At 40.5% G+C, this 26,370-nt stretch overlaps 4 protein-coding genes across 9 annotated transcripts in view; 2 read left to right on the top strand and 2 right to left on the bottom strand.

Moving 5' to 3' along the window:
• The window catches only part of cep290 (centrosomal protein 290), a 54,803-nt gene extending 50,176 nt beyond the window's left edge, over positions 1-4,627 (top strand). For all 4 annotated transcript variants that reach the window (XM_044123991.1, XM_044123993.1, XM_044123992.1 and 1 more), the window contains 8 exons: positions 84-170; positions 432-596; positions 680-802; positions 891-1,060; positions 1,579-1,720; positions 1,924-1,997; positions 3,123-3,217; positions 4,144-4,627. In XM_044123991.1, coding sequence (XP_043979926.1) covers positions 84-170; positions 432-596; positions 680-802; positions 891-1,060; positions 1,579-1,720; positions 1,924-1,997; positions 3,123-3,217; positions 4,144-4,388 — 1,101 coding nt within the window. In that variant the 3' untranslated portion in view covers positions 4,389-4,627. The remainder of the gene's footprint in view (positions 1-83; positions 171-431; positions 597-679; positions 803-890; positions 1,061-1,578; positions 1,721-1,923; positions 1,998-3,122; positions 3,218-4,143) is intronic.
• Positions 4,621-10,556, bottom strand: lg08h12orf29 (linkage group 08 C12orf29 homolog). Of its 2 annotated transcripts, none has more exons than XM_044124006.1 (7): positions 10,311-10,556; positions 9,577-9,694; positions 9,094-9,189; positions 8,867-8,983; positions 7,644-7,844; positions 6,045-6,214; positions 4,621-5,100 (listed from the first exon to the last, which is right to left on the bottom strand). In XM_044124006.1, the coding sequence occupies exons 1-7, from the start codon at positions 10,398-10,400 to the stop codon at positions 4,921-4,923; spliced, it is 972 nt and encodes a 323-aa protein (XP_043979941.1). In that variant the 5' UTR covers positions 10,401-10,556; the 3' UTR covers positions 4,621-4,920. The 2 variants fall into 2 exon arrangements, with proteins under 2 accessions (XP_043979941.1, XP_043979942.1); XM_044124007.1 differs by having other exon boundaries at positions 9,577-9,691; positions 10,311-10,554.
• A 682-nt stretch (positions 10,557-11,238) lies between these two features.
• On the bottom strand, positions 11,239-16,375 carry lyve1b (lymphatic vessel endothelial hyaluronic receptor 1b). Of its 2 annotated transcripts, none has more exons than XM_044124004.1 (6): positions 16,242-16,375; positions 14,426-14,591; positions 14,177-14,316; positions 13,657-14,064; positions 13,318-13,396; positions 11,239-12,738 (listed from the first exon to the last, which is right to left on the bottom strand). In XM_044124004.1, exons 1-6 carry the CDS (start codon positions 16,318-16,320, stop codon positions 12,552-12,554), a joined length of 1,059 nt encoding a protein of 352 aa, XP_043979939.1. In that variant the 5' UTR covers positions 16,321-16,375; the 3' UTR covers positions 11,239-12,551. The 2 variants fall into 2 exon arrangements, with proteins under 2 accessions (XP_043979939.1, XP_043979938.1); XM_044124003.1 differs by having other exon boundaries at positions 13,562-14,064; positions 16,242-16,373.
• Positions 16,376-17,794: 1,419 nt separating this feature from the next.
• LOC122835172 (trichohyalin) lies at positions 17,795-26,319 on the top strand. Its single transcript, XM_044124002.1, has 8 exons — positions 17,795-18,072; positions 19,661-19,801; positions 19,877-20,077; positions 21,231-21,418; positions 22,795-23,008; positions 23,964-24,062; positions 24,157-24,224; positions 25,078-26,319. Exons 1-8 carry the CDS (start codon positions 17,806-17,808, stop codon positions 25,235-25,237), a joined length of 1,338 nt encoding a protein of 445 aa, XP_043979937.1. The 5' UTR covers positions 17,795-17,805; the 3' UTR covers positions 25,238-26,319.
• Positions 26,320-26,370: the final 51 nt, after the last annotated feature.

Genomic DNA, 26,370 nt, shown 5'->3' with positions numbered 1-26,370 from the left:
TTTCAGCAAGACTCTATAATTCAAAGCAGGTGTGCTTTTTTAAAAACTATATATATATATGTATTTTTTTTCTGTTTCTACAGAATCAGATTGCAGACCTAAAGGAGATGTGTACGGGTCTGAAACAGGAGAGAGCGGAGGCCGAGAAGAAGCTGGCACACCTACGGGGAGTAAGAGAGCTTTGATTTGCTGTGCAGACAGATGATTTTAATTTTAGAAACACTCCAGGAACATAATTTAATTTAAATTAATAAAGTAACTTAAAACTGCAGTATGTAAGTTTAAATTTTTTATATTTTTTTTTTACATATTTGTTTAACTATGAAAAACTGTTATGACCTATTGAAAATTCTAAGATATGTAAAAAAACATATTTTTTTTATAAGTTACATACAGGTTTAACATTTTCCTTTAAACCTGCTCTCCATCAGGCTGGTTACAGCGGCAAAACGGTCCCTGAGCTGGAGAAGACCATTGGTCTGATGAAGAAGGTGGTGGAGAGGGTCCAGAGGGAGAACGAGGCGCTGAAGAAATCCAGCGGCCGTGCAGAGCAAGACAGAGTTGCCACTTTGGAGAAGGAAAACGAAAAGCTGAAGGTCGGCAGGCTGTTTGCTTTCCGCTTCAAGCGTGCCTGAGTTTGGTTTCCGCAGATGACTGGAAGACGTTGTTTTTCTTGCAGGCTGACTGTGAGAAGCTGAAACATCGGAGCGAAGCTGAGCTGAGCGCAAAACTGGAATCCAAAACCAAAGGACTGGAGAGGATCGTGGTGGAAAACGAGCGGCTCCGCAGAGAGATCAAAAGGGTGACTTTTTATTTATGCTCCATTAGTTTTCCGAGTGCCAGTTTCTCGCCCGTGGTCTTGTCTGAGTGTCCGTGTTGCTCCTGGGCAGGAAGTGGAGGCGGCGGAGAGGCTGAGAGTGAGCAGGACGAGTCTGGAGGCGTCCAATGAGAAGCTGGAGTCTGAGCTGGAGGAAACCAGGCAGAGGCTGCGAGCGGCTCTGTCCAAAGCTGCCGCTGTGGGGCCCGAAGGCAAAGCTTCCAGGGCCACTGTCGTGGCCAGGTCAGCAAAATCTGCAGAGCACTGCAAAAGTATTCACACCCTCAACCCTAGAAATCTGTCACAGTTTAGGATGTTACACAACAAAAAATGCGATGTGTTTTATTGGGATGTAACACGACAGACCAGCACAAAGTTTCACGCAATTGTGATGAAAAGTCTGGCAAAATTTTAAAAGCTTATATCCAACAACAGCGTTGCTGATATTCCTACCTTGACAGGGTGGGTATGGAGAGCAATAGTGACGGAAACAACTAACGTGGTAGAATCTGTTGACTGGACAAAGCATTGTTAACAGACTCCACAAATCTGGTCTTTATGCAAGAGAAGCAAGAATAAACTATTGGTAAAAGCAAGCTGTACAACAGGTCTTAAAGGTCTTACAAAGTCATCGTGAAGTTTCAGTTTTAGGCCTCTAACTAGTCTTAAACGTGACAAGATCTAAGACTTCTAGGTAAGTGAGCTAAGACTTAACTATCCACCAGACTGTGTGTTGTTGTGACTGTGTGTTGGACTTGCAGGATGTTTGAGAACAAGATGAAGGAGTTGGAGGAGCAGCTCTCCCAGAAGATCTCCAGCGTGTCGGAGCTCAAGCAGCAGCTCAAAGAGGCCAAGAGGCGCGAGGAGTGGGCCGAGACGCGGGCGAGGCAGCTCCAAGATCAGGTACCGGGAAATAAGAGTCGAGTCGGAACCAACTGATTCGCTGGAATTGTTGTCCTGGGGGGATAACTAGGCTCCTGGAAAAACATTACTACTGTTAGAAAGGATTTTTTTATTGTATGTTGTATAATAATACAAGAAAAACAGACTTTCTTGCCGATGGTGACAGGAGGTAAACGTTTATGCCTCTGTTTGTTGCTCGTTAGGTTGACTTGTTACAAAGGTTTCCAGCAGCTCCAAAGACTAATGTGGGGAGCTCCAAGGATCTCCAAGCAGTCATGTATGTAAATTACCTTTTTGTGATTTTTTTCTTTTTTCTTTTTCCCATCATCACTGCATATGTATTTGGAGCATACTGTAAAACAGACACTGTGGGGAAAAAGTGGACTCCTAAGGTGTAGATGCTTCATTTGATTAAAAAATATTTGTGTTTGAGCTAGCTTTGTTAGCATTATTGGGGCAGACTCACACAAACCACAAATGGTTTACTAGATTAGTGTTTTTCAAAGTGAGTGCCACTGGGGGGCGCCAGGGGGACTCGGAAAGTTGGAAGGAAGATGGAAAAAAATATATTTCAATCCCGTAAATGTTTAATTCTAGATTTTTTTAAAAATCAAAAAATCTTATGTGTTTTTCAATTAAAACACATCACATAACTTTATGATATATTACTTGCTATGCCTATCTAACGGATTGGCTACCAGTTAAATTTATCATGCTAATTTCTCCTCAAGGTAGCATAGCTAACATAGTTAGCAACCACAAAATGGACAAGTAAGTGTCTGTAAAAGACTAAAGGAACCTCAGAAATACAGTTGGAGTGATATAAAATTTGCTGTATGATTAATAAAAAAAAATACACATTTTCTTATAATCAATAGAGAAGATTGTGGTGAACAATTTTTACTGTCTGGTATTATTTTGTGCCGAGAGTAATAAGTATTGAATGGTGACTAATAGTGAGAAGAAACGATCTAAAAGTTGGCATTTACATATTTTTGTTGCATTGTATGTTTGTTTACAAAGAGGGATCACCAACCAGAAGCTAATGGTTCTTAGGGGTATTCGAGTAAAGAGGTACAGAAATGCGTACATGTTTCCTCTTTCCTTCCACTGCAGTCATGATGAACTCCTTTGTGTTGATCTATGATATAAAATCCCAGTAAAATACATTGAAGTTTGTGCTTGTTATGCAACATATGGGAAAGTTTAAGGGAATGGATGCTCATACACATCAAGAGAAACATAATGTACATAAAGGTTAGTGATCGTTTGCATTGGGAAATTCTTCAAAAGTCAAATAGAATTTTTCTGAATCTTGAACTCGAGATGCTGGATGATCACACACTCAATCAGGGAGATGACCAGTTGATGATGCAATTAAACTCTATTTATTTGTCTGAAGATTGGAGAGCGCCGAGCCAGAGAGGACAACCGTGGAGCCACAACAGGAGCTGAATGACGACCCGGAGCAGGATGCTGGAGTTTCTCCAGAACCTGGTGAATCTTCACTTTTCCCCTTCTAATGCTACTAATGCTAATGCTGTTCTTTAACAAAAACAGTTACCGTCGTGACGTGACTTGAACTTAGTCTAGTCAAGCACCTCATGCACATTCTGTTGTAGGTTAATTACTATGTTGCCAAAAGTCACTTTCCTTTACACATGAATGTTATTAATATCCGATTTTTAATATGGAGTCGACCCATCCAAATGTTTTAGCTTCAACCTTTCCAAAAAGGCTTTCTACAAGTAATTTTGACCATTCTCCCACAAGTGCATCTGGAAGGTCAGACACTGATGTTGGACGAGAAGGTCTCTGCTCCAATTCATCTCAGAAGTGTTCTGTCTTACTGAGGTCAGGACTTTCTGCAGGGCAGCTAGGTTCTTCTCCACAAGACTCTCTGGTCCATGTGTAAAGCTACGTTCACACAGCAGGTCTCAAAGCTTAATTCCGATGTTTGGTTTCCTGCGCGGCCGTTCACACTACTAATGAAACAAACCATACTGCAATGAGTTTATGTGTTTACCACCCCAAAGCGACCCGCGTCCGCATAAGAACCTCATTGAAAAAATTTAAAAATCTGATTTGCCTGCTGTGTCAACGTAGCATTTGTAGACTTTGGGCTGCACACTGGTGTGGAGTTTGTTTCAACAAATGGGCCATACCTGAGACTGGCCCCATAGAGTCAGGAGATAAAATTATAATTGAATTGTACTGAAAAACAATCCCACAGCAAAATTTCCTTTCCCAAAACCTTCCACTAAAGTGAAATTAGATAAATAGCATTCTTCTGGCAACTGTTAAACCCAGATAGTCCTGTAGATTGTCAAGAGGAATGACTCAGTCATGTGTTCTCAGTCCTTCTAGCTGTATAGTGTAGGTTAATGGGAAGCAAACCCTGACCTCAGATGTTGCATTCAAAGGTCATGGGAACCTGAAAAGGCTCCTCCAAGCTGCCGAAAGCCAGAAATCTAAACTCCAAGCAGAGGTCAGAAAGCTAAGGAAGGAGCTGGGGAACTTCGACCCGAACTTCTTCGAAGAGCTGGAGGATTTGAAATACAACTACAACCTGGAGGTGAAGAAGAACATCCTGCTGGAGGAGCAGCTCAGGAAGGTGTGCGATCAGTTTGGCGTGACGGCTGAAATGCCCAGCGTGTCCATCAGCTAACGCGCCATTTTCCAGACTTTTTAACTACGAGTTGGCTACTGTTCTAATTATGTTCTGGTTTTTTTTTTTACTGTCAAAGTCAACAGAAACAGCCAAGAAGCACTTTTTTTTTTTTTTTTTTACTGTTTTTGTTTGTTTTTTCCCCCTCCAACAGCTGTGTGTTATTACAGAGTTATAGTTTTGTAATTATTTATCAGGAATTCCTCTGTATTTTTCAATAAAAACAAGATCATTTTGAATGGTCAGAATTGTCCTTTTATACAACAGAAGATTGTATGTACAGTATTTACAATAACACATTGAAGTCGTGCACTTCTTTTTCAAAGACCGTTACAAAACTGTCTTTATATTAAAATCTGAAACACTGTTTGGTTGAATCGTCACATTTCACCTTCAGAATGAGGACTCCTTGTCCATGGAAAACCTTTTTTCTCTTTCTTTTTTTTTTTATTAAGACTTTCTGCTAATTCTGTTCCCCAAAGATAACTTTTCTGTTAGAGAGCGTCATCCTTGTCGTCCCGGAGGTTTACGGCTAGAGCTGCACGTCTTGAAGCTGACTGAAGCGCTGTCCGTTCAGCGGGGAAAACCACGACAACAAGCCCTCGCCGCTGCTGCAGGCTACGGACGCTCCCCCGAGGCGGACCACCGCGGGTCTGCTGGCGAGGCGAGTTTCACCGTCCGGCCACCTCAGGCCCAGGTGATGCCGGTGGATCTGCAAACATAAACAGACACTTGACTCAACCAAGCGGCTTCGGAAAAGCAAAGTAGGGGCCCACTGATTGCAGTTTTCTGGCTGACCGACGATCTTTAAAAACCGATTACGATTTTTGGCCAATACCGGGTTTTTTTCTTTCTCAGTCTGAAAAGTCACTAAAAATAGGGACAAAGATGTCGAGTTGGAAATGGTGGAACTTACCGATAATGGGGCACTATGTACATGACCTGGTGGTCTCAGACTTTGCCGAGGTGAATAAGATCGGTTTCATACGCAAGTATTGGCCAATTACTGATTTCCCAAAATGAAAAAGGCAGTATTATGTTTCCCAGCCATATATTGCCATTTTATAGCACAATTAAGTAACTTTTAACTTCAGTTATTATAAAAAATGCTATATATATCAAATTACTTAAAAAGAAATTTGACCTTTTAACTTAACTTCTTGAAATTGGGCCTCTGTCTTTTTAAGAAACTCCTGTTTTTTCTCAAACTCTGCCTTCAGGAAGTCATCACAACATGGCTACTCTATTAACCCTTTAATAACGTTTTTAATCAGTGAAGTAGCTCCTATAATGACCTCAGCAAATGCATAGTTCCACCAGGTGTTTGCTAATTTCTGCTGGCTAGTCTGAAGGAGCTGATATTCATGGCAGAGGGAAGCTTGGAAATTGCAGCTCAGAGGAGGGGCTTCTTCTTGTAAGGCGGGGCTAGGTCCACCCAAGCGTTTTGCATAGTTGAATGGTTGCCATGGAGGTTAAAGGATTCCTCAAGCATGCATGAAACACTCCAGGTATGTTTTTGATGCGGGAATAACATTGTAACATGATGTAAAGCTCAAAAAAGTCGGTCATACAAAATACTTCCCCTTTAACACCTTTAAAATTGCTTTTGTAGAAACCTAAACATAGCCTCGGCGACAGAATATTGGCTCCTCCCACCTTGATCAGCGTGCCGTCGTTGCAGTGCCACACGATGCCCTCCACTCGACCTTCACAGTTCTCCTGGAACCAGGAGCGGAGCAGCTGGAAGTTGACGGGCGGCGGGTTCCTGACCGGAATGCTGCCATGCGGAACCAGGCAGTGGATGGGCTGCTTCTTACTGCCCAGTCCTGAACAGAGCAGACGACTAGGCTGTACATGAGAGCCATTATGAGGGGGAGAAAAGTGAGTCGTTCTAAATGTCGGTACTGAAAAACGTCGCCTTCACCTCTGCTGGACTTATTTAGATTTCTTATATTAAGAACAGTTCAGGGGTGATGAAGGTACAGTCTGACCACAGTGACGAGCTGAATTTTAAAATTGAAAAATATTTAAGTAAAATAGGCATAACTTATTAAAACTGTGTCTGCAAAATTCACTTAAGAGTGAAGAAAGGTTGTGCAAAAGAGAAATAGACAAAAAATTCTCAGATTATTCGTTTACCAAAGCGCCTGACATTAAATAGTGCGACTACTGGGCATACTACTTCTATGTAATGTTTCTAATTTGGGATTTTATTTTAATTCACGTATCTGTGACTATGCTAATAATTATGCATTCTAAGATTTTTTTGTTTGCTAAAACAGTGCATTAGGGCCACTGTAGATAGAAACAATAAAATAAAATGGTAAATTTACACCAAAACATTTTTTTTTTAAATCTGGACATTTCTCGTTGGAAATGTTTTTACTTTTGAAACGCAGAAGTAAAAATTTTTTTAACTTTTTTCTAGAAATATAAGATTTCTCAAACTCAAAAATCTCCAGGTTTTGTTTTATAGAAAATTTCTGAGATTATAGGCAGAAACATTTACTCCCCTCTATTGTCTTTCCCATCAAGGCGATTCTACCAAATACTAAGAAAATGTGTGTAAACTTCTGATGTTCAAGAGATTAATAAACCTCTGGCAAATTTTCTCTCACTGTTGTGGCATTTAGAAAAAAATGAGTGATTCTAGTAACTGTAAATGACCTAATAGAAGAGACATCTGGCCTGACTTAAACTCAAACGGTGAGAAAAAACATTTATTGATTTTTTGTTTTGTTTTTTTTCCCATTCGTTGTACGTAAAGCTCTGGCCTCAAATGCCAATAATATAACAGGCCAATCTTTGATGGTCTTTTATATCCGTGTCTGTAATAGTTCATAAGCTTTAAGATGCTAAAGATCAAAGGGGAATTGTGGTGATTAAAAATAACTAGAAAAGTCATAATTGCCTCAAATTACTCAAAACATTCTCAGATGACCAACTTTATGTGTGGGGCTGCTTTTTTTTTTTTTTTCTTTTCATGCCGTTAAAGTACTTTTTTGCGGGAGGGGAAAAAAATCTCATTAAGTATAACAAAACAGACGTTACTTTGTAGGCTGTAATCATGTGAAATAATGGTTTCTGAGGTCCAAGAAATGTTGGTTGCATGCAGAATTATTATTAGAGACAGATACAAAATTAAAAAATAATGATAATAATAAAACTGATGAAAAAGCAATAATAATCCACGGTCCAGTGGATTCCAGCTAGACCCCCAGCCGGACCCACACGGCCGGCGCTCAGCTGCCTCACCGTATGGGTTTCCGTTGACGTTGGTTCCGATGAGCTCCAGCGTTTGCTCCTGGAGGTCTGCCAGTGGGAGCGCTGTGATCTCCAGCAGGTCGTCGTCGTCGTCGCAGCCGGGCTTCAGAACCAGAGCCACCCCGAGCTCGTAATCCACCACGGAGGAGTGCCAGCAGTACTGCTTGTTGCCCTTCTGCACCGGGACCCAGCCTGCAGTTTCACCATCAACAGCCATCGTTGTCGAAACTCGGCAGCAACGTGTTCGGCCGTTTCCTAACTGTCCCACGATGAACTCAGACGCCCAAAGTGCTAGCTGAGGCCGGTTTGTCTTAAATGTGGATAATCTCTCTCTTAGTAGAACAATATACTTCAAACTGTCAGGAAATGACTTTAGAAACCCTTCCTGGATTGATGAGCATCAGCAATTGCTGATGTCTTGCCTTACTTTAGCGATGTGTTAATGCTTCAAACCGTCAAACTGCCCAAATCCTTTAACAGAGCAGGTGAAATTTCTCACTTAGTGAAAAATCAATTATTTAGTTGTGTTTGAATGCTGTTACTTTCCTTCTGAAACACAATAAAGCTGCAATACGCAACATTTATAAAAATTATAATTTTTACTATTTGTTAGAAAAATAGGCACACATAATCTGTGAAAACATCGCACTCCTCCAGCTCCTCTCTGTGCTGCAATTGCCGACAACCAATCAGAGGCAGGAGGCGGATCTTAGCGCCATCAATCAACGTCCTGATTTAACATTACTGGAAAACGGTGTCTTTTCTAACTAGCCTTAGCATTCACAGCAGGTTCTGCTATCAGAAACTGTAGCATAGCAGGTAACTTCACGCTGTCAATGAGCTTGATTGACAGCGCTACGGCCCTCCTCCTGCCTCTGATTGGTTGTTTTTAGCTTGCACTGCAAAGAGACAGAGTTAGATATGTTTTCTGTCATGGCAGTTTCAAAAAAATTTTGTTGTTTTTGTTTTTTATAAAAGTTACACACTGCAGCTTTAAAAGCAATTCAGATTCTAATATCCCACTGAAGTCTCATCAAAGTTGAGCAAAAAATGGCAGTTTTGAATTAATTTTCACTTTCTGTTCTCTTGAACTTAAACTACAGAACCATATAGATATCGGATCATTTCTCTCATATTCTTAGAAACTAAACCCTTCAATTAAAACAAGATGTTTTTTTTGTTGTTTTTTCCTTTACGATAGAAGGCATCAGAACCTGGAATGTGTCCGTGCTCGTCAGGAATGGGATGTCCGTTGCTATGTTTGACTCTGTGAGCAGGAATCCACGACTCGGGCACCGTTTTAAAATCTTCCTCCACATTCCAGGAGAAATCTGGAAGAAAATCCAAAATGCTGAGATAAACCACCAGAACTCTGTTGCTCCTATCAATTAGTCCAGCCACTGCAGCGTGGGAAACATGCACCTAGCTAAAGTGACGGTACCTTTACAGCTTTTGTGAGTGTGTTGGTGCTTCTTGAACCTCTTCTCTGCCTGCTTGTTGGGCTTTCTGTCCAACCTGGCCCAGAGGTAAGGCTGACCTTAAAACAGACATAAGAGTCACATAAAAAGCCTCTCATATCACATCTTATACAAATATCATTGGGTTTATTAACACAGACAATTCCACAAAGCTGTACAGTCTAAAAAAACAATGAAACCTTAGAGCAGAGGTGTCCAAGCTGTGGCCCAGGAGCCATTTTGTACTGCTACCATGTTCGAAATAAATCAATTGTACATATTGCTAATAGAAAATTAGCTAAATTTCTTCTACTAACACAAACCTGCAAAACCCTTTAAACCTTGGATCTAGTCCAGGGGTGGGCCCTCCTGGTCCTCGAGGGCCGGTGTCCTGTAAATGTTAGATGTCTCCCTGGTCCAACACGCCTGAATCCAACCCCATAGACTCAACACTGAGAAACACGCACCTTGATAAAGAGCGACGTAGCAGCAGGTGCCGTCCAGTTTTTCGGTGGCGAAGGCGCAGTCTACGTTAGCCTCCAGAGCCACAGGGTTCACGTTTTCAGTCGCAACAATCTGAAACTGCTGAAGACGAGACAAAACGGGGAGCATAAAGAATACAAACTGAACCTCCTTCGAAGTTGTTCACTCCACAAATCTGACCTCTATGAAAGAATGGAAAGAAAGTCATGAAAGTCCCATTTAAGAAAAAATATTTAAAAGACAACGAGGCTAAAATGTAACTTCTTGGCTACGTGAAACCTCTGTTCATAGACTCTTTCTATTCAGTCTGATAAGAGTTTGACCATATGTGGTTCTACAGGGCATTGGCGTAATAAGAATGCTGAAAACAATGCATGCCGCACATTTAAGGATTTTTATCGTTGTACACTGGAAATACATTCAGGGAGGGAACAATCTAGATATTTAAAGTAAGCGTTCCGTTTTTCTTATAGAAACTCTTTTTACATCCTCCATTCATACAGACAAGAACTCTGCGGTTGTTGGAATCTTTTCGCTGTACGTAAAGGTTCTTTAAGCGACCCGAAGTAAATGAAACGCATTCTGCAAACATTAAGGTATGGATGCGGAAGAAGACCGTTGTAGGTAGAGAGTGCTACGGCCTGCAGTGTAACAGTAGTAGCAGAATCAATCACAGGTTGATACTGATGATGATGCTGCTTCACAGCTGCTCGCTCACCTGATGCTCGCGTTTTCTGGACGCTTCTTCCTTCACGTCGGTGAGAAAAACACACGGGATTTTCTGCTGAACGGAGCCCAGGCGCCGCATTACGACTTCCGGCTTTATTTTCACTGGAAATGTTTTGAATTAACCTCGAAAACAAACAAACAAAAATGTCAGCAGCTCCTAGTGGGTTAGAATGTGTGGATGTGTTTTCAACGTGACGTGACTCTTCCTGTGAATTCTAAGGGAAGACTCGGTAGCGCCACTTGTGGCCTGGAGGAAAGTTGTACAACAATGAATCGCTGTTAAGTAATTTCTTTGTACATGGGAGATACAATTATTTAAGTTCAGTTATAAATTAGGTTTATTTTAAAATAAGAGCAGAATCTTATGTTTTCAACACACAAATTACAAAACAATGATTTAAAATTATATATATGAATAAACCAAAATTTTATCCACATTCAATAAAAAAATGCTACTCTAAATGAATAACTGTTTTAAAATGGGCCAGCCCTTGAGTAAAACTCAGAGTGAGAGTTCACATTTGCAAATCAGATGTGGTCCACAGTATTACGACTGTTACAGAATGCATACCCTAGCTATAAAGCTTGACGTCAGCTGGCCATATTAACAGCAAGCCATGCTCTATCAAATGATGATTGCAAACATCTGCTGGAATCTTGTCAGTAAAACCTTATTTCCTCACTCGCTAATTTATTTCCAGATCATTTCAAATTAAATTGCCCAAGTGTTCCAACCAACTGGATTTCATCAGAGTGTGACTGTGTTAGTCAAGATGTCTGTTTGAGATAGCGTGCATTATGGTTACACTTATCAAACATTTGATAGAGTTTGTGAATTAAAGAAAAACACCATTTCCATCCCAACAACTCTTGTGGCAGCAGCAGCTGCCAATTTTGCTGTAAAACACAGAGCTGAGTAGAAAAAAAAAAGATGCTTTTTATTATTTCTTTATGTCTTCTTAAAGTAGTTCTTGTAATTGTTTCCACCCGAGAACAAGAATCAAACATCTATTGTTGTCATACAGTGCATGGATGGGTTGATATAATTTGCTAATACTTATTACTCTCCACGTATTTTTTGAGTTATAGTGGTATTTGGTGCTAAACATGATATTCTAACATTTAGCATGTTACTATTGCTATGTTAGCATACTTAACTTCCCCTTAATTGATATAAACGCAATGTTGGTTTTTCCATTTATGACGTTGACATTCTCACATGACAGCTTGGATGTATAAAATAATATATAATACTGTGGACCCCGGCTTATATTCGCGGTTCGGTAAACAAGGATTCACCACTTCCTGCGCACAATGATTATAACACTGATGAGGCAGCCAGAAATGCAATAGAATACTTTAAATGGAACCAAGCGCATCTGATGGTCCAGTCAAAGTTCAGACTTAAACTGAACTCACCACCAGTCTGTAAATGTGCACTGAAAACATCCGCAACCAGAAAAATCAACAATCTGGGTAAACAATACAGCATGTTAAATGAACAATGGCGTTGACATGGCGACCGAATGCTGAATAAGGAATATGAAAGATGTTGATGTTACTATAGTACTGTTTTATTGTAGTGTACTGATGGTTTTCCATTCCGACATATTGGCTACTAGGGATGCACGATGTATCGGCACTAACGTCGGTATTGGCCGATTTGTCATTTGTTAACATATCAGAATTGGTCCGATAAATAAAAGTGGGCCAATATAATCTACCGATATTTATTTCCATCTTGTTGCTGTTTGTTTCTGGAGGGAGAGGGAAAGAGGTTGGCCATGTGACAGTGGCAGTGATGTAGCAAAGGATTGTGGGGAGTTTAACTATCAGCAGCCAGGTAGCTTTTTTTATAGGTTTCAAAAGGGTAGTGAGATATATAAGATATTGGTTATCAGCCACAAGAGTAATAACATATCAGTTACCAATATCAGCCCAAATTTTCTTATTGTTGTATTCCTAATCTCTACATCTATATATTTCACCATTACTTCAAAGTAAAGAGCAATACAAACATGGCTGCTTCTTGAATCACCCAACGTCATTAGAAAACATCAAAAATATTAAACCACGTTGGCAAAAAAGGAGTCTAACCAACTATGGCTGGTCAGCTTCATCGGTGATAAACGGCTTCTTTCCTGTTGTCCAGTGATTTCCAGATGGGTTCAGTCTGTTGTGCCTCATCCAGGCCTGAGAAAAAAACTAAACCAGGCAGCAGAAACATCAGCTACTCTGCAGAGTTTGTTTCCATCCCGGTATTCACACACAGTGTGACGTCACTGGAGTACAGCTCTTCATCATGTTCCACTGCTGCTCCGTCTTCACTGAGTAGGTCCAGCTCACCGTGGGAGTTCCTCCACATCTCCGTCTCCACGTCGTCCTTATGGCGCCGGGCATACCAGCGGAGGTCATTCCTTCGCCATAGCAGGCAGGAAATGCAGATGATTAGTCACAAAATACATGAGCCACTAGAATTTAGAGACTCTGCTGCTTTTATCCATTTAAAGTATTGTAGAAATATTTTCAGAGTGGGTTTCACGTATTCGCGGATTTTAGTTATTCAAGGGGGGGCCGTGGCCCCTGAATACAGGGGCCTCACTAAGGGTAATGTAACAATTTTGAAAAATGGCTTCTAACTGAAAAGAACACACAACATTATTATATATACAGTCCCAGTGATACGGTGCAGCGTTGTGTTTGACACAACTTCCATTGTTAAATGCATGACACGAGTAAACCCAAAGGGTCATCCTTCACCTGTGTTTCATATAGAAGGATAAACACAAATGATGTGCAGTTTCCCCTATTTTGTTTTTTTTCTAAACTCAAGTGTACAAGGATATGCAACAGCTATCCTGATGCTCTATGTAAGACCCTAGAACTGAAAGAGGAGGTACTTTCTTTATTCAGGGACTTTGTCCCTAAGGACAGTTTAGCCAAAGTTTCCTCGTGAAGAATTTAAAGCCACCGAAGCGACCAGGAAGTTGACTCACGATTTGTAACACCACCAAGCCGTCGCTGCGCTGAGAAGGAGGAAAACGATGCTGAGACTGATGAGGCTGATATGAGCAGCTGAAAAAGAAACAAAATTTAAAAAAAATTTTTTTTTAAGTCTGAACACTTCCTATCCTTAAAATGTCTAAATGTGTAATAGAATAAAATGTGAATTATAAATTAGTATTACTACTTGATAAAGTCCACGATAAAAGAAATGAACGTGTTTATGTTGTTCCTCACCTCATCTTTTGGTGGTCTTTTTTCATGTAAAATACGATTTGCCAGCCTGTGACAGTAAAGCCAGTGAAACAGAGAGCAAAATAAGGAATGTTTACCGTCCAGCAGGGGGCGTGTTGAGCCAACGGAAGGTTCCAGCCCCGGCTCAGAGGAAACGGACAAACTTGGGGACTGAGTGGAGGTTGGAAAGCTAAAAGTGACACCAGCGGGCGTGGAGGTGATGAGACGATGAGGAGAAGCGGGAATATGTGAGGACAGGTGTTTGACAGGGGAGGAAGATGAAGACAAGTCTGTTGCCTTGGTAACAGAGGCTGTAGCTGAAGGCGCCTGCTCGGTGGGCTGAGGTATAGATGTGTTTCCCACTGCAGGCGGACTCTGGGTGGATGATCTGGAGGTAGGAGCAGCAGATGACGAGGCTGGGCCCAGAGCTTCCGGTAAGGTGGAGGAGCCGGGAGACTGTGGGGTGGCTGTGGACGGGTCCAGAGTTTGGTTCTGATCCGTAAGCGCTTAAAACAGAGAAAAATACACGTCAACTTCAAATCCTCAGCCACAGGAGAAAATGTTTCTGTTCACATCCTTTATGCTCACTGAGCCGGGCCGGGCCGGGCCGATTGGTACCTGAAGCGTTGAAGCAGTACACTGCAAATTTGCTGTAAGGCGGCGTGTTCCACAGGACCAGCCCCGTGTTTCCTTTTCCACAGTTCTTGTCAGATGTTATCCGTGGGACGACCGCCGTCTTCTCAGCCACCCAGCCATACCTGTTGGGGACAATTAAAGACTTACTTTACTGTCATTGTACACACAAAGACACAACAGTCAATCAAACACCACCTCTCGCATTTTCATGTAATTCATTGATCGTCCTACTTGCATGTCTCCAGTCCGTGCCGTACTGCTTCCTTCATCTGCGCTATAGTTGCTATGGTGACCTTCAGAAACGAACACGCCGCTTGTGCTTCGGTGAAGTTCAAAGTGTATCTTCCTCCGTCAATCAGCAGGAAGATTCCTATGGGTTCGTCCGTCTGGACCACGACTGAAAATGTTGCAAAATTGATACGTGTGGTTAGCATGACGAATGGCAAAACGTGGTAATTCTAACCTTGAAGGTGTCGATTGTATTATAGTTTGCTTTCGTTCGAGATTCTCAAATTATTCTTTGTGACAAAATAAAAAGTACAGTAAACACAAAATTAGTACAGAGTCTGAAAGATCAGTTGTTTGAGTAGAAAGTCGAGTACTATGGAGAAAATTCCCCAAACTTGCAGCATAAACTGAAGTACACAACAGAACTAATATTTGGTAATGACATAAAAGTATATTAAAATGTTGGTGACTTCTTGTATTACAGTTTAAAATGTTTAAACTTATAGAGATAAACGTTAAAAGTAAATTTTGCTAGCCAAGACGTTGTTTAGTTCACTTCTTTGATTGGATCAAAAGTCCTTCCCACTGCGCTCTTCTCTACCTTCTGAAACAACTCATGTTTTTAGGTTTTATAAGCTCCACATCACAGCCGATTTGTTTCTATTTATCACATTTTATTGCAAAGATATCTTCAGCGTACCTTAAAAGCGCACAAGTGGTACTAGTACCGCAGTGAAAGGGCCACGTGATCTATTAGCACCTGGAGAACCGCTGACTGAAACGCCTGACTGCCTTACCAGATCCTTCACATGTAAACAGGTTCAGTAGTTTTGTTTTGACATTTTTTCCCCTCCATACGCTGCTGCCATTTAAACCATTTCAAAGGTGATGTATCTGATGTTTGAGATGCTTATTCTGTGCTGTCAGATCAGTCACTTTAACACACTGAGATTTAGTTTTAAAACCCTGATAACGACCATTGTTATGAAACTATATTTACAATAAAAAAAATGTTTTTTTATTTTTTATTTTTAACACTTTGTAATGATTATATATTTGATATTATGGTATAAAGTGAGAATGCAGCTGCAGAATTGTTACATCTGTTTTGACGTATATGATTTTAGTTTACTTTGTATCATGATCAAATATTTTAAGGCATTTTGTTCTTTTGTATTCAGAAAATATGAACTAAACTAAAGTAACTAGTGAGCTAGACTTTCTTTTTTAAAACCAGTATTAACTTTGTATTGCTGTTTATGTCATCAAAATCATATTTATTAGTCGAGTATGTTTGATGTTTTGGTGCAGAGGATTTTAATTTTTTTGAAAGAAATTAGAGGAAAAAAAAGTGTAAATATAAGAACGAAAATATGGGGTAAATAAACTTAATCTAAATAAAAATAATTAAAAGTTATGAACTAGCAGTGCAAGAATGAGAATAGGTAAGTAAATGTTATTGCAGATTACAATATTTGTACATTTTCCTTTTCCATTATTTTTTACTCCATTTACTTTCTGACCTGGCTAAGTATAGTTTAAAAAGGTTTTAAAAAATATATAGGTTTTAAAAAATAAAGTCTAGCTCACTAGTTACTTTAGTTTAGTTCATATTTTCTGAATACAAAAGAACAAAATGCCTTAAAATATTTGATCATGATACAAAGTCAACTAAAATCATACGTCAAAACAGATGTAACAATTCTGCAGCTGCATTCTCACTTTATACCATAATATCAAATATATAATCATTACAAAGTGTTAAAAATAAAAAATAAAAAAACATTTTTTTATTGTAAAAATAAAGCAGATCTCTTACCTTTACTTAGACTGGAGGCAGAAAGCTGCAACATAAAGAGCAGCAGAAAGGCGGAGGTGAAGCAGAACCGACCCGCCATGTCTCTGTGTGTGAGGTGAATGTGAAGGAGCACCCAGAATGCAGCAGGGAGTCCCAGGACCAACGGAGGAAACAGGAAAGGTGAGGTCAGCTCTGCCCGCTGGCCTTTCAGCCAGATACAGCAAACATCCACATGACATCAGGTCGGATTCAGACGTTGTTTTGCTCGTCTGATCGCAGATAGATGACATATACGGCATATCAGGTTTGGTGTTTGGGATCATAAAGGATGTCCAGGAAGCATTAAGGTGGGAGGACAGGAAGTGTTGAGGACTCCAGTTGAAACAAATCGGAGAACATAATCCTCCGCTATTAAAAGAAAAGATCAGCTCCCGAGTGATCTGAACTGGTGCTTTTTCTGTAAAGAAAAAAAGAAAAAAATGAAGTGAAGGAATAGTTTTACTCTGTTGGGTGTGTAGTTCAGTGGTATCAATATTTCCTGCTTTGCCAGCATTTCCAGCAGAGCTGTTGGCTCTATCAGTGGAGTAGGAAGAGGAACGTCCTGTTCAACTTTGCAGCTTTTTTTTCCCCTTGTTGTTGATCTATTTAAAATAGTTGAATGTCACCTTTCTTTTTTAAAAAGAAAAAAAGTCATAAAATTCCAAAGCAGTCATCATATTACGAAACATGCAGGTCGTAATGACACGATATTACGATTATTACAAGAATAATCGGAATCTTGTGGGAATAAAGCTGAAACGGTATGGAAATAAAGTCATATGTTGAGACTAAAATTGTAATATTACAAGAATAAAGTCAATGTATCACGAGAACAGTTGTGATGTTATGAGAATAAAGTCGAATTAATGCAAGAATAAAGTCGTAATGTTTCAAGAACAAAGTTGTAATATTTTGAGAATAAGGTCGTAATATTACGACTTCACTGAGAATAGAAACAAAGAAGAGAACAAAATCCTTTGTAACGTAAAGTCATGATATTCCAACTTTATTCTTGTAATGTTATGTGTTTGTTCCTGTAATTTTATTTTATTCTTTTCAGAGCGGCCCTAACAGATCAAACACATAGAAAACCAAATTAACAGTCAACCCTAACTTACGTTGTTTTATGCCGCTGTGCTCAGCATTCGACCCTTGTTTATTCAAACAATCCCAGAACATTTTCCACCTTTTTAATGAGACGTGAATCCTGTAGCATTAATCTGAAGAACAAACCAGAGTGTTGGAAAGAAAAGTGTAAAAAAAATAAATAAATAAATGAAAAGGCTGTAAAGCTCTGGTGTGAACTAACGTTAAGTTGTTTCAGGCTGACCTGTGTTTACCTCCCTCCAGGTGTATCTGAGATCACGTTACCTGATGAATACTGAATGACACTTGGTGATGGGATACTCCCTGTGAACCGGACACCAGACTGTAGACGTTCATTCAGCGAGTCGTCCCAAACGGCCCCGCTCTTCTCTTCGGGCTTCGATCGCTACGGTCAACGACAGCAGGCCTCCTGGTGGAGCTACGGCCACCTGGCACCAACATGTCCATTAGAGCCAAATCCCATACGGACCTACAGACAGTAGGCAAGTCCTCAGCGGAGGACAGCTTTCACAAATCTCTCTCCATGAGCAGCAGTGGTGTTAGCAGAGGTGGGCACTTTGGCTACGGGGTGACAGAAGAGGTCAAAGTTCTCCCCAGGGGACCAAGGAGGCCGATTCGAGCAGTGAGGCCGGTCAGCGCCGTCGGCTACGGCGGATCCTTCCTACAGATTAATCACCTGCAGGGGGAACTGGTTCGGAAGAGGAAGGTAAGGAGGGCGCAGAGGGAACTATTGCACAAGTAGTTCCCTCTGACTGATTGACAGCAGAAGCACGGCATTTATAGATCCACTTTGACCATTTGAAAAATTAACAAATGACTGTGGAGCTCATCACAAAACAAAGAGGAGATATTGTCTCTCCTCTCTGGCAGGAAACGTCCAACAGGAAGCACCTTGCAAAGGCTTTCTCCAGCTCACTATCTCAGCTTGTCAGTAGCAAAAGGTTTGAGAAACGATTCTTTGGTTGATAGGTTGTTAAACTGTGTAGAAATGTGGCCACTGCGCTGTTTCTAACGGAAAACCCCACAGCCAAAAAAAAAAAGTTGCAAACATGGATTTGTGGATTTACTTTGCAAAATCATTTTCACATTTTCTAATTTTAAAGTTGTTAGAGTATGTACAGTGGATCAGCACAAAGACGGGTATAACTTGGGAAATCTTTATTTCTTGTGAAAATGTAATGTAACTGATAAAAATTGCAGAATATTTTTGAAGTCGACTGCAGAAAAACTGCAGAAACGTAAGAAATAGGCAGAAGCAGCGGGATGGGAGGGGGGGAATTAAAATCAAAAGCCCCCAAAACGTGTGTAGAAAAACTGTTGAAGAGGAGTGAAAACCTTCAGTCAGAGCTCAGATCCCAGCTAAGGAGTGTTTTAGGTTGGTGCAGAACAGACTGATGCTTACAAAGCCAAACTTTAAGTCCATAGGAGTCTATAGGCTAAACGCTAAAGCTAGCTGAGGTACGTTAAGATAACAGGCTTCATCAAAAAACAATGTCGGAGCTAAAATTAGCTAGTTAAAGCTAGCTAAAATATTAATGATTGCATGTGGTCATTAGTATTTTATGACCTACAGGTAGTGATGCTGTAGGCCTTCAGTAACATGTTCCGTGCAATGTAAAAAACCCCACATTAAAGCTAAAATGAACTAAAAGCTAATGCTAGCTAAAACACTAATGACAGCATATAGGCTAGAATGCTGACCTGAGGTGACGTGCTCCACTCAATATGCAAAACCACATGTAAAAGCTAAAATTAGTTAAATTGTAAACATTTTCAAAAACCGGGTATTATTTTACTTCCTCTCAGGTGTTATTGTGCTTCACAATTTAGCTCTGCCCAAATTAAATATGTTTGAAATTTGTGGTTGGAATATGATAAAATGTAAAAAAGATTTAAGAGGCTAAACCTCTTTTATTTATTTATTTTTTTTCCAAAACTCTGTACTAGCTTCTGAGATGACAAGAAAATAAACTCATCATAACTTTTTTGTTAGAGTCTGCAGACCATCTGAGCTCAAGCTGCCATAATCTGGAATGCATTTTAGATTAATTATGGGTTCAAATAGGCCACAAAAAAAGGGAGCAACATAAATCATTCCACTTGATTAGCATAAGCAGTGAGAACATTAATGTTCTTTGATTTGTCGGGATGGGGAGATATCAAAAAATAACCTTCCAAAGTGCTGACGTGTATTAATTTACTAGTATAACACAATTAATCATTTTCTTTCAGCAGGTCCTCGTGTTTCCAAAACAAACTGGAGCTTTCCCTCCCCATTATTGTACACTTCTCAGGAATGCGAGGACCTGAAGAGGGAAAACAAGTTCCTCTCCAACGAGATCCACATGGAGCGGATCGCGATGCGCACGGAGAACGAGCTGACGATGAGGAACCTCCGCAACATGAACCAGGAACTGCAGATACAAGTGAAGGAGGTGAGTGTAGAGAACAGGGACAGGCTCGAATGGATTTCAGATTGCCTATTTAAAGCAATCTGTTTGTCTTTTAAGCTGAAACAGAAGTTGCATCACTGCCAGCAGAGGGCGACATTTTGCACCCGGGCGGCAGAGGAGGCGCAGGAGTCCCGGGGGGAGGCTGAGAGGAGCAGGGCCTCCGCTGAGGCTCGGGCCCTCGGGTGTCAGCGCGACAAGGAGACGGCCGAGGCGGACCAGAGGCGGCTGAGCGAAGAGCTGCAGCTGCTCAAGAAGCAGGTCAACTGATGTTCACCTCACATTCACACCGCGACAAAAAACCAGTAACAAAAACTGATTTCTTCATTTTACATAAGACTCCACGTAGAGTCCAAGTTTAAATTGTATTTGCCCTTCAAAGAGTACAACTCTCAAGCATGAATTTAACTGTGACTTTGTAATGTACAATGTTCTATAATGCCTTTTCATATTGTATTGATGTTTATTTTCTGCTCTCTACTGTCTGCGTTTTATTTTGTCCTTGTATTTCCGTTATTTGATAGTTTTAGGGCACATATGTCAGAGTCAAGGCCCGCGGGCCACATCCGGCCCGCGAGAAGATTTTCTACGGCCCCTGGGATGATCTTGATTTATTATTAGAACCGGCCCGCAGCAAGCCGGCACCCCGTCTGAAAAAAACGCGATCCCGATCCTCACAACGCTCGCACCCCCCCCCGTTCGATCCTCACAACGCTCGCACCCCCCCCCCCCCGTTCGATCCTCTGCTGGCACCCCCGTTCGATCCTCTGCGCACTTCCCCCCCGTTCGATCCTCTGTACGCCCCGTTCGATCCTCAACGCGCACTTCCCCGTTCGATCCTCTGCGCACCCCCCGTTCGATCCTCACGCACCCCCGTTCGATCCTCTAAAAATCTCAATGAACATTCGATCAGTCCGGCCCTCGGCTTGTAGCTAAATTTTTTATTTGGCCCTCCGTCCATTTGACTTTGACACCCCTGTTTTAGGGGGTAGAAAAGAGACGGAATATGAGAGGAAACGGAATTGCTGCGTAAACACGCTTCGTTCACTTCAAAATAAGAGCACAAATACAAACTTCTAACTGCTAAAAATAATTCAGTAGTCAAAATTCTAACACAAATATCGAGCTGTATTCAACTGGAAGTTTACAAACAGTCAATCAATTTGGCGCTTTACAGTTTATCTTGAAAAATTAATTTAAAGGAAGCCAAGTGCGCTAAACATTTTCAAAATGAGCTAAAGCAGTAAATGCAAATTTAGCTCTGTTTGTTTGCGCATTTGTGGATTAGCTGCCATTCGTGGTATAAAACTCATCAATGTGGCTGAACAAACACTATCCAAAGAAGACTAAATAAGTAAATGAAACTGAATGGAGCTACTGTGCCTGTTCTGACTTCAGCCTTTGGTTTTCGCAGCTCGCCGATCTGCAGCTCACGCTGGCGCAAACAGAGAGGAACTACTTTGAGGCCAAGCTGAAGCTGGAGCGGCTTTCTGGGGAGAAACAGAGTCTGCTGCAGGAGAACAAGAGCCAGGGGGCAGAGAAGGATGAGCTGCGACTCAAGCTGAGGCAAATCACACAGGAGAACGTCCAGATTAAAGAGAGGTACACTGGCGATGGCCGGCTGGCTGTTGTAGCACCTCATCTCCACCAAAATTGAATGTAACTGTCCAAAATATTGGTGTTGAACCTTAGCCAAGCAGACATTTTTCAAGTCTTTAACTGGTTTTTAGCGCCATCTTTCTTCCCATCAACTCTGACTGACTCCTTTATTGGGAAAAAAGCTTCCATGTTTCACCTTGGTCACCTTGTGGTGTGTTCAGGGTGATGTGGCAAACCATTTGAAGACTAAGCAATCTGTATTGCTCCATTTGTGATTTGTTAAAACAATCGGAGAAGAACCTGTTCTAAATAATACAAATTTGTCTTCAACACTTCTTGTGTGAAATACCAACTTGTTTGATTTGGTGTTGGTTTCAGCAAGCACTTGGACTGTAGACCTAGATTAGCGGAAGAAAGACTTAGATCTTGACTGTCTTGATATGTAGTGAAGTGTTAACAGAATAGGTTTAAATATTCAGCAACATTATTCAGAAACAGACTGTTGTAGTCAATTTACTCTACATATGCGCGCACACGCACACACACTGGTGTGTAGTACCAGAGGTCGCATTTACAGAATATTTTCCTTATTTGACTGGTTATTTCTTTAAACAACCGGAAAATTTAAAGCCCATGTGTCATTTCACAGGTTATAATTAACACCCTTGACTGGTGAACATGGGCATACATTATAGACTTTACGCAGGCAACAAAAATCATTAAATAAAATCTTTTCTGAATATCATCTCATGGAAACTGAACTAAGAGCGTCTTTCTGACCCGGAGCTGACAGCAAGTTGAAGAGTTACTTTGGAGCGTCTGGTTCAGAAGCGCATTCCAAACCCTTGGTTGAAATGGCCCCTTTTAATTCCAGTCTCCATTACATACAGAACAGAGAAAATTAGAATGCAGCGTTGAGCTAATCCATTTACAGTCTAAACAGGAGCTGGTAATTTCCACCACTGGGCCTTACAGCTTGTACACATCAGTTCTTCTGTGTTTCTTATATAAAATGAGACATGAAATGAGATAATTGCTTGCTTTCACAGTTTTAAAACTGACTGGCAAAAGGAACTGACTGGCAGTTTGAAGATGTTCAGTGGCTAGGAAACGGTGAAGCCCTGCATGTATTTACAGTGTTGAAAGAAACTGCAACTTCAAAGGTTGAACGTTCCTCTGGTGATCTGGTTATCCTCCCCTCTGCTATACTCTGGATGTTTTTTTTTCTGGATGTTTACAAATTACATCCAAATAACGTACTCCCTCTGGTGGCTAAACTTTGCCAGTGAGCGTTTGTCAGCTCCATCGAGGCTAACCTGAAATGGAAACAAAAATACTTTGGGTGTGTTGGGATGTTATTTCGTGTATTCTGCCTGCAGCGAGATGAGTTTGAGGCGTAAAGCGGCGGCGGCGGAGGAGGAGAGGCAAAGAGCCAACCAGGCTCAGCGAGAAGCCGAGGATGAGAGGCGTCAGGCCAACAAAGAGAGGCAGGAGAAAACGGCAGAGTGCCTCAGCTGGAGGGAGAAGCACCACGAGTTAGCTAACATCCTCCAAGCTCACGAGGACCTGAAAGCTCAGAGGCGGAGCAAAGCTGTAAGGACTTCGCTTTCAGAAACCTTGAACTTTGTCACCTTGGTGTTGTCACAACCACAAACACCAGTGTGTTTTACGTGACAAACCAACTTCATGCAGCTGTGGGGTAACCTTTTTGAAAGTTGTATTTTTTTTCGCTTTGAAAGTTACACATTCTATAATTAGCAGCGATTATTTGAGCTGTTTAGTCTGTCGACCTACAGGAAAATAATGCGGATAATTTTTTCGAAGTCATATTTTCACAAATGTTATACACTCATAATTGCCAATTTCAAACAAAAAATTAGGTTTGCAGGAAAAACTTTAGTTTGAAAGATATTTCGTTAGCAAGCTAAATATTTAGCTTCTAACAAGCTAACAGGCTAGATAATTATTTAGCCTGCTAGCTAAATAATTATCTATTTAGCTAACTTAATTTAGTTTTAGTTAATTTGAGTATAATGTTTAGTTTATAGCTCTGGGGAAAATATTTAGATTTAAGGAAAATATTTAGTTCCAAGCTATTGTTCTGAATTTTAAAGCTAAAATTTTAACTTTAAACAAGTTTTAGGTGAAAATTTTAGCTGTATGCTAAAAAATGCTGTGTTATTACTGAATTAGTGATATGTTTTATTAAGCTAATTTAATGGGCAATTCTGGGATAAACATTGGTAAGCTGCAATAGATTTGAGACTGGCGTCAAGGTTCATAACCAGCTAGAGCTAGAAATTAAAGAGTTTAAATTGAGGCATATTCAGATTTTGGTGTTAAAGTTAATGAGAAGCTGTCGCAAGAATAGAAAATTTATGTCCTCATTTATTTGTAATTGAATATGACTCATATTTATTATTTAAAGAAGAATGAAAAAATATTACTGACTTGGAGATGTGCAAATAAGGTAGAAATCATCCAGAGTGATTCTGTAAAGTAGTGACTCATGGCAGCTGAATATAAATCGAATTTGTATTTCCAACAGTGTCAGGCTAACATCAAGAGCTACTTCCTGTGTATGACGGAGAGCAATCAGCGGGTAAAAATCCTGAAAAATCCAGATGGAACGCCAAGAAATTTCACAGTAAGCATATTCCTCTGAAGTCGGTTCAACTGCACAACAGAAAAAAAGTGCACATTGACGTCACTTCTTTTTTATGTGTCCGAATTCTGCACAGGAAGGAGATCCTGTATATATCAGCACAACGGACGACGGATCTGAAGAGCCTGAGAGAAGTTCATCCAGGTAGAGTCGTCCGCAGTCTGACATCTCTACCCAGACCTGTTACTGATTTGAAAAAAAATGTTTTATTTCTTCTAGGGATGCACCGATCCACTTTTTTTTTTTTTACTTCCAATACCAAGACAGATAACTGGGCATCAAACTGGCTGTTCTGAGGCTAAAGCAAATAGTCACTTCTAGAAGTTCCAAAAAAAAAAAAAACCCAACATGATTCTGTAGAGAATCACAATTCCTGGTCTTGGTAATTCTGAATGGATTCAAAATGCTCAAAAATCAATTTTAGTCAGTTTAATTTTTCTGTAAAATAATATTTTGAATAATTCTTTTATTTAAGTGAAAAACCAGGCAGCTAAGCTGACCTATCACCAGTGATTTAAGTTGCAGATTTTTATTCATAAACCTGTATTTGTCTAAATATAAACTCATGGAATTTGGAACTTTGTAAAATTGTTTTAAATAAGTTTTGGATTTATTTACAGTGTCTTTTCCTCTTGTGGCTCCCACAATTTAAACAGAACCTCTGGAATGTTTGAATAGGAAAATTGGTCTCTGAATTAAAAATGGTTTCTGAATAGAATCAAACTGCTGGACACTGAAAGATTAGAATCTGCAGTCACTTCCAGGTGCTGAATGTTCTGAGCAGATAAATGTGGTGCATAAAAACCTATATCATTTGTTAACAGAAAAATGTTAACCATTAATCCAAACTTTAAAAAAAATCAGAGGTCGACTGCTGGTGTTGTGCAACCTGTGGCCATCAGGGGGCGTCACACACCAGCTACAACCTTCTGAAGGTGGTCTGATCTGACGACATGTTGCAGCGAAAAGGTAAAAACTTTTTATGGTCCTCCTGTAGGACCATGCTGAGAGTCTCAGCCCCACACCCGGGGAGGGACCCAGGCCCCAGTCACTTCGACGAACTGACCGCCTTCGACGGGGAGCGCCCCGGCTCAGCTCCCTCACGCCGGGGCAGGAAGGTGGTGGAGTACTTCTGGATCCCTACGGACCAGGAATGAAGAGCGGCTCTATTCCAGGGAATCATCCGTGTGACAGCCCAACATGTGAGCGGTTTCACTATGGAGTGCCATTTCATTCAAAAGTAAATGAATACCGTTAGTAAATAGTCCATTAAATAAATGTCTTATTGAACATTCTAAGTTTAAGCAAAATGACAGTAGTGTAACAAGTGGGTAGAGGTATAAACTTACTAAAGACCATTTCTTCTCCAGCAGCATCATTGTTATGATCTCTTCATATTCACAAGTACTGAAGCAATATCTGTTCATTCTACGTTCTCTGTATTTTACTTCTCTTCAAACCTGTAAAGAGAAGCAGTTAAAAACAGTGACAAGTACTGGTGCTCATGTACTGGACTTTATTGACATTAAAGCAACAGAGGTGCACAATAATTATGAATACCTTACAATAAGATTCATATTCATTACCCTACACATACACATGGCTTGTCAGCATAATCTGGGTACTTTTTTTTTTTAACTGCTTTGTTGTTTACATGTTTTCCACCCACCAAAAGACATTTACGCTGAGATTTCAAATAAGCCACTCCCCCCCCCATCCCCACCACACTCTGCAACAAAACTGCATTATGGGTAGGTTTCTACCAGGTTACTAAGCTGCAGAAATGACGTTTCATTCGTTGAATATCAATACTTGTAATCCCATGTGAAGAAGCCTTCTTGGAAATGTTTACAGTGTGCAATCAGGCCAGGACTGAATGAAATGCTCAACCTTTTTTTTTGTTTTTGACTCATTATTTAATTTCATCATGAGAACAAAAAGCCCATCTATAACTAAGAGGTAGAAACACAGGCTGAGTTGGAAATGGTTCAGCGCCACGACAATGATCACATTTTTTCCAACTGTTGTAACATCTTGAAGAGGAGCATTGCAACCACTCATCATACACAACACATAGCAGGAGAAAACGGGGCCACCTCCTGGTCATGCAGAAGATTTATGCTCTAATAAAACATGAGTTTCTTTTTCTTTTTTTAAACACCAGAAAATGCTTTCTGCTTCATCTTCTCCATGTTGGGCCGTTTTGACTTTTTTTTTTTTTTGTTGTTTTTTTTGTTTTTCTGAGAATCACCAAATCCTTACTGCTGTTTCTTAGGATCGCACCTGAATG

The sequence above is a fragment of the Gambusia affinis genome, linkage group LG08 (genome assembly GCF_019740435.1).
Source record: "Gambusia affinis linkage group LG08, SWU_Gaff_1.0, whole genome shotgun sequence".
NCBI lineage: Eukaryota > Metazoa > Chordata > Actinopteri > Cyprinodontiformes > Poeciliidae > Gambusia > Gambusia affinis.
The sequence above is the reverse complement of the archived record's forward strand: the minus strand, read 5'-3'. Positions and strand labels throughout refer to the sequence as shown.

Coding starts and splice junctions, on each gene's coding strand:
- lg08h12orf29 (XM_044124006.1), bottom strand. CDS start 10,400: ATGCGGCGCCTGGGCTCCGTTCAGCAGAAAATCCCGTGTGTTTTTCTC. Junction 8,984..9,093: donor CACTCACAAAAGCTGTAAAG/GTACCGTCACTT, acceptor ATTTTCTTCCAG/ATTTCTCCTGGAATGTGGAG. Junction 7,845..8,866: donor CGAGCACGGACACATTCCAG/GTTCTGATGCCT, acceptor GTGAAACTGCAG/GCTGGGTCCCGGTGCAGAAG.
- lyve1b (XM_044124003.1), bottom strand. CDS start 16,320: ATGGCGGGTCGGTTCTGCTTCACCTCCGCCTTTCTGCTGCTCTTTATG. Junction 14,317..14,425: donor CACGGACTGGAGACATGCAA/GTAGGACGATCA, acceptor TGTCCCCAACAG/GTATGGCTGGGTGGCTGAGA. Junction 12,739..13,317: donor GCTTGGTGGTGTTACAAATC/GTGAGTCAACTT, acceptor GCTATGGCGAAG/GAATGACCTCCGCTGGTATG.
- LOC122835172 (XM_044124002.1), top strand. CDS start 17,806: ATGTCCATTAGAGCCAAATCCCATACGGACCTACAGACAGTAGGCAAG. Junction 20,078..21,230: donor TGCAGCTGCTCAAGAAGCAG/GTCAACTGATGT, acceptor TGGTTTTCGCAG/CTCGCCGATCTGCAGCTCAC. Junction 24,063..24,156: donor GAACGCCAAGAAATTTCACA/GTAAGCATATTC, acceptor AATTCTGCACAG/GAAGGAGATCCTGTATATAT.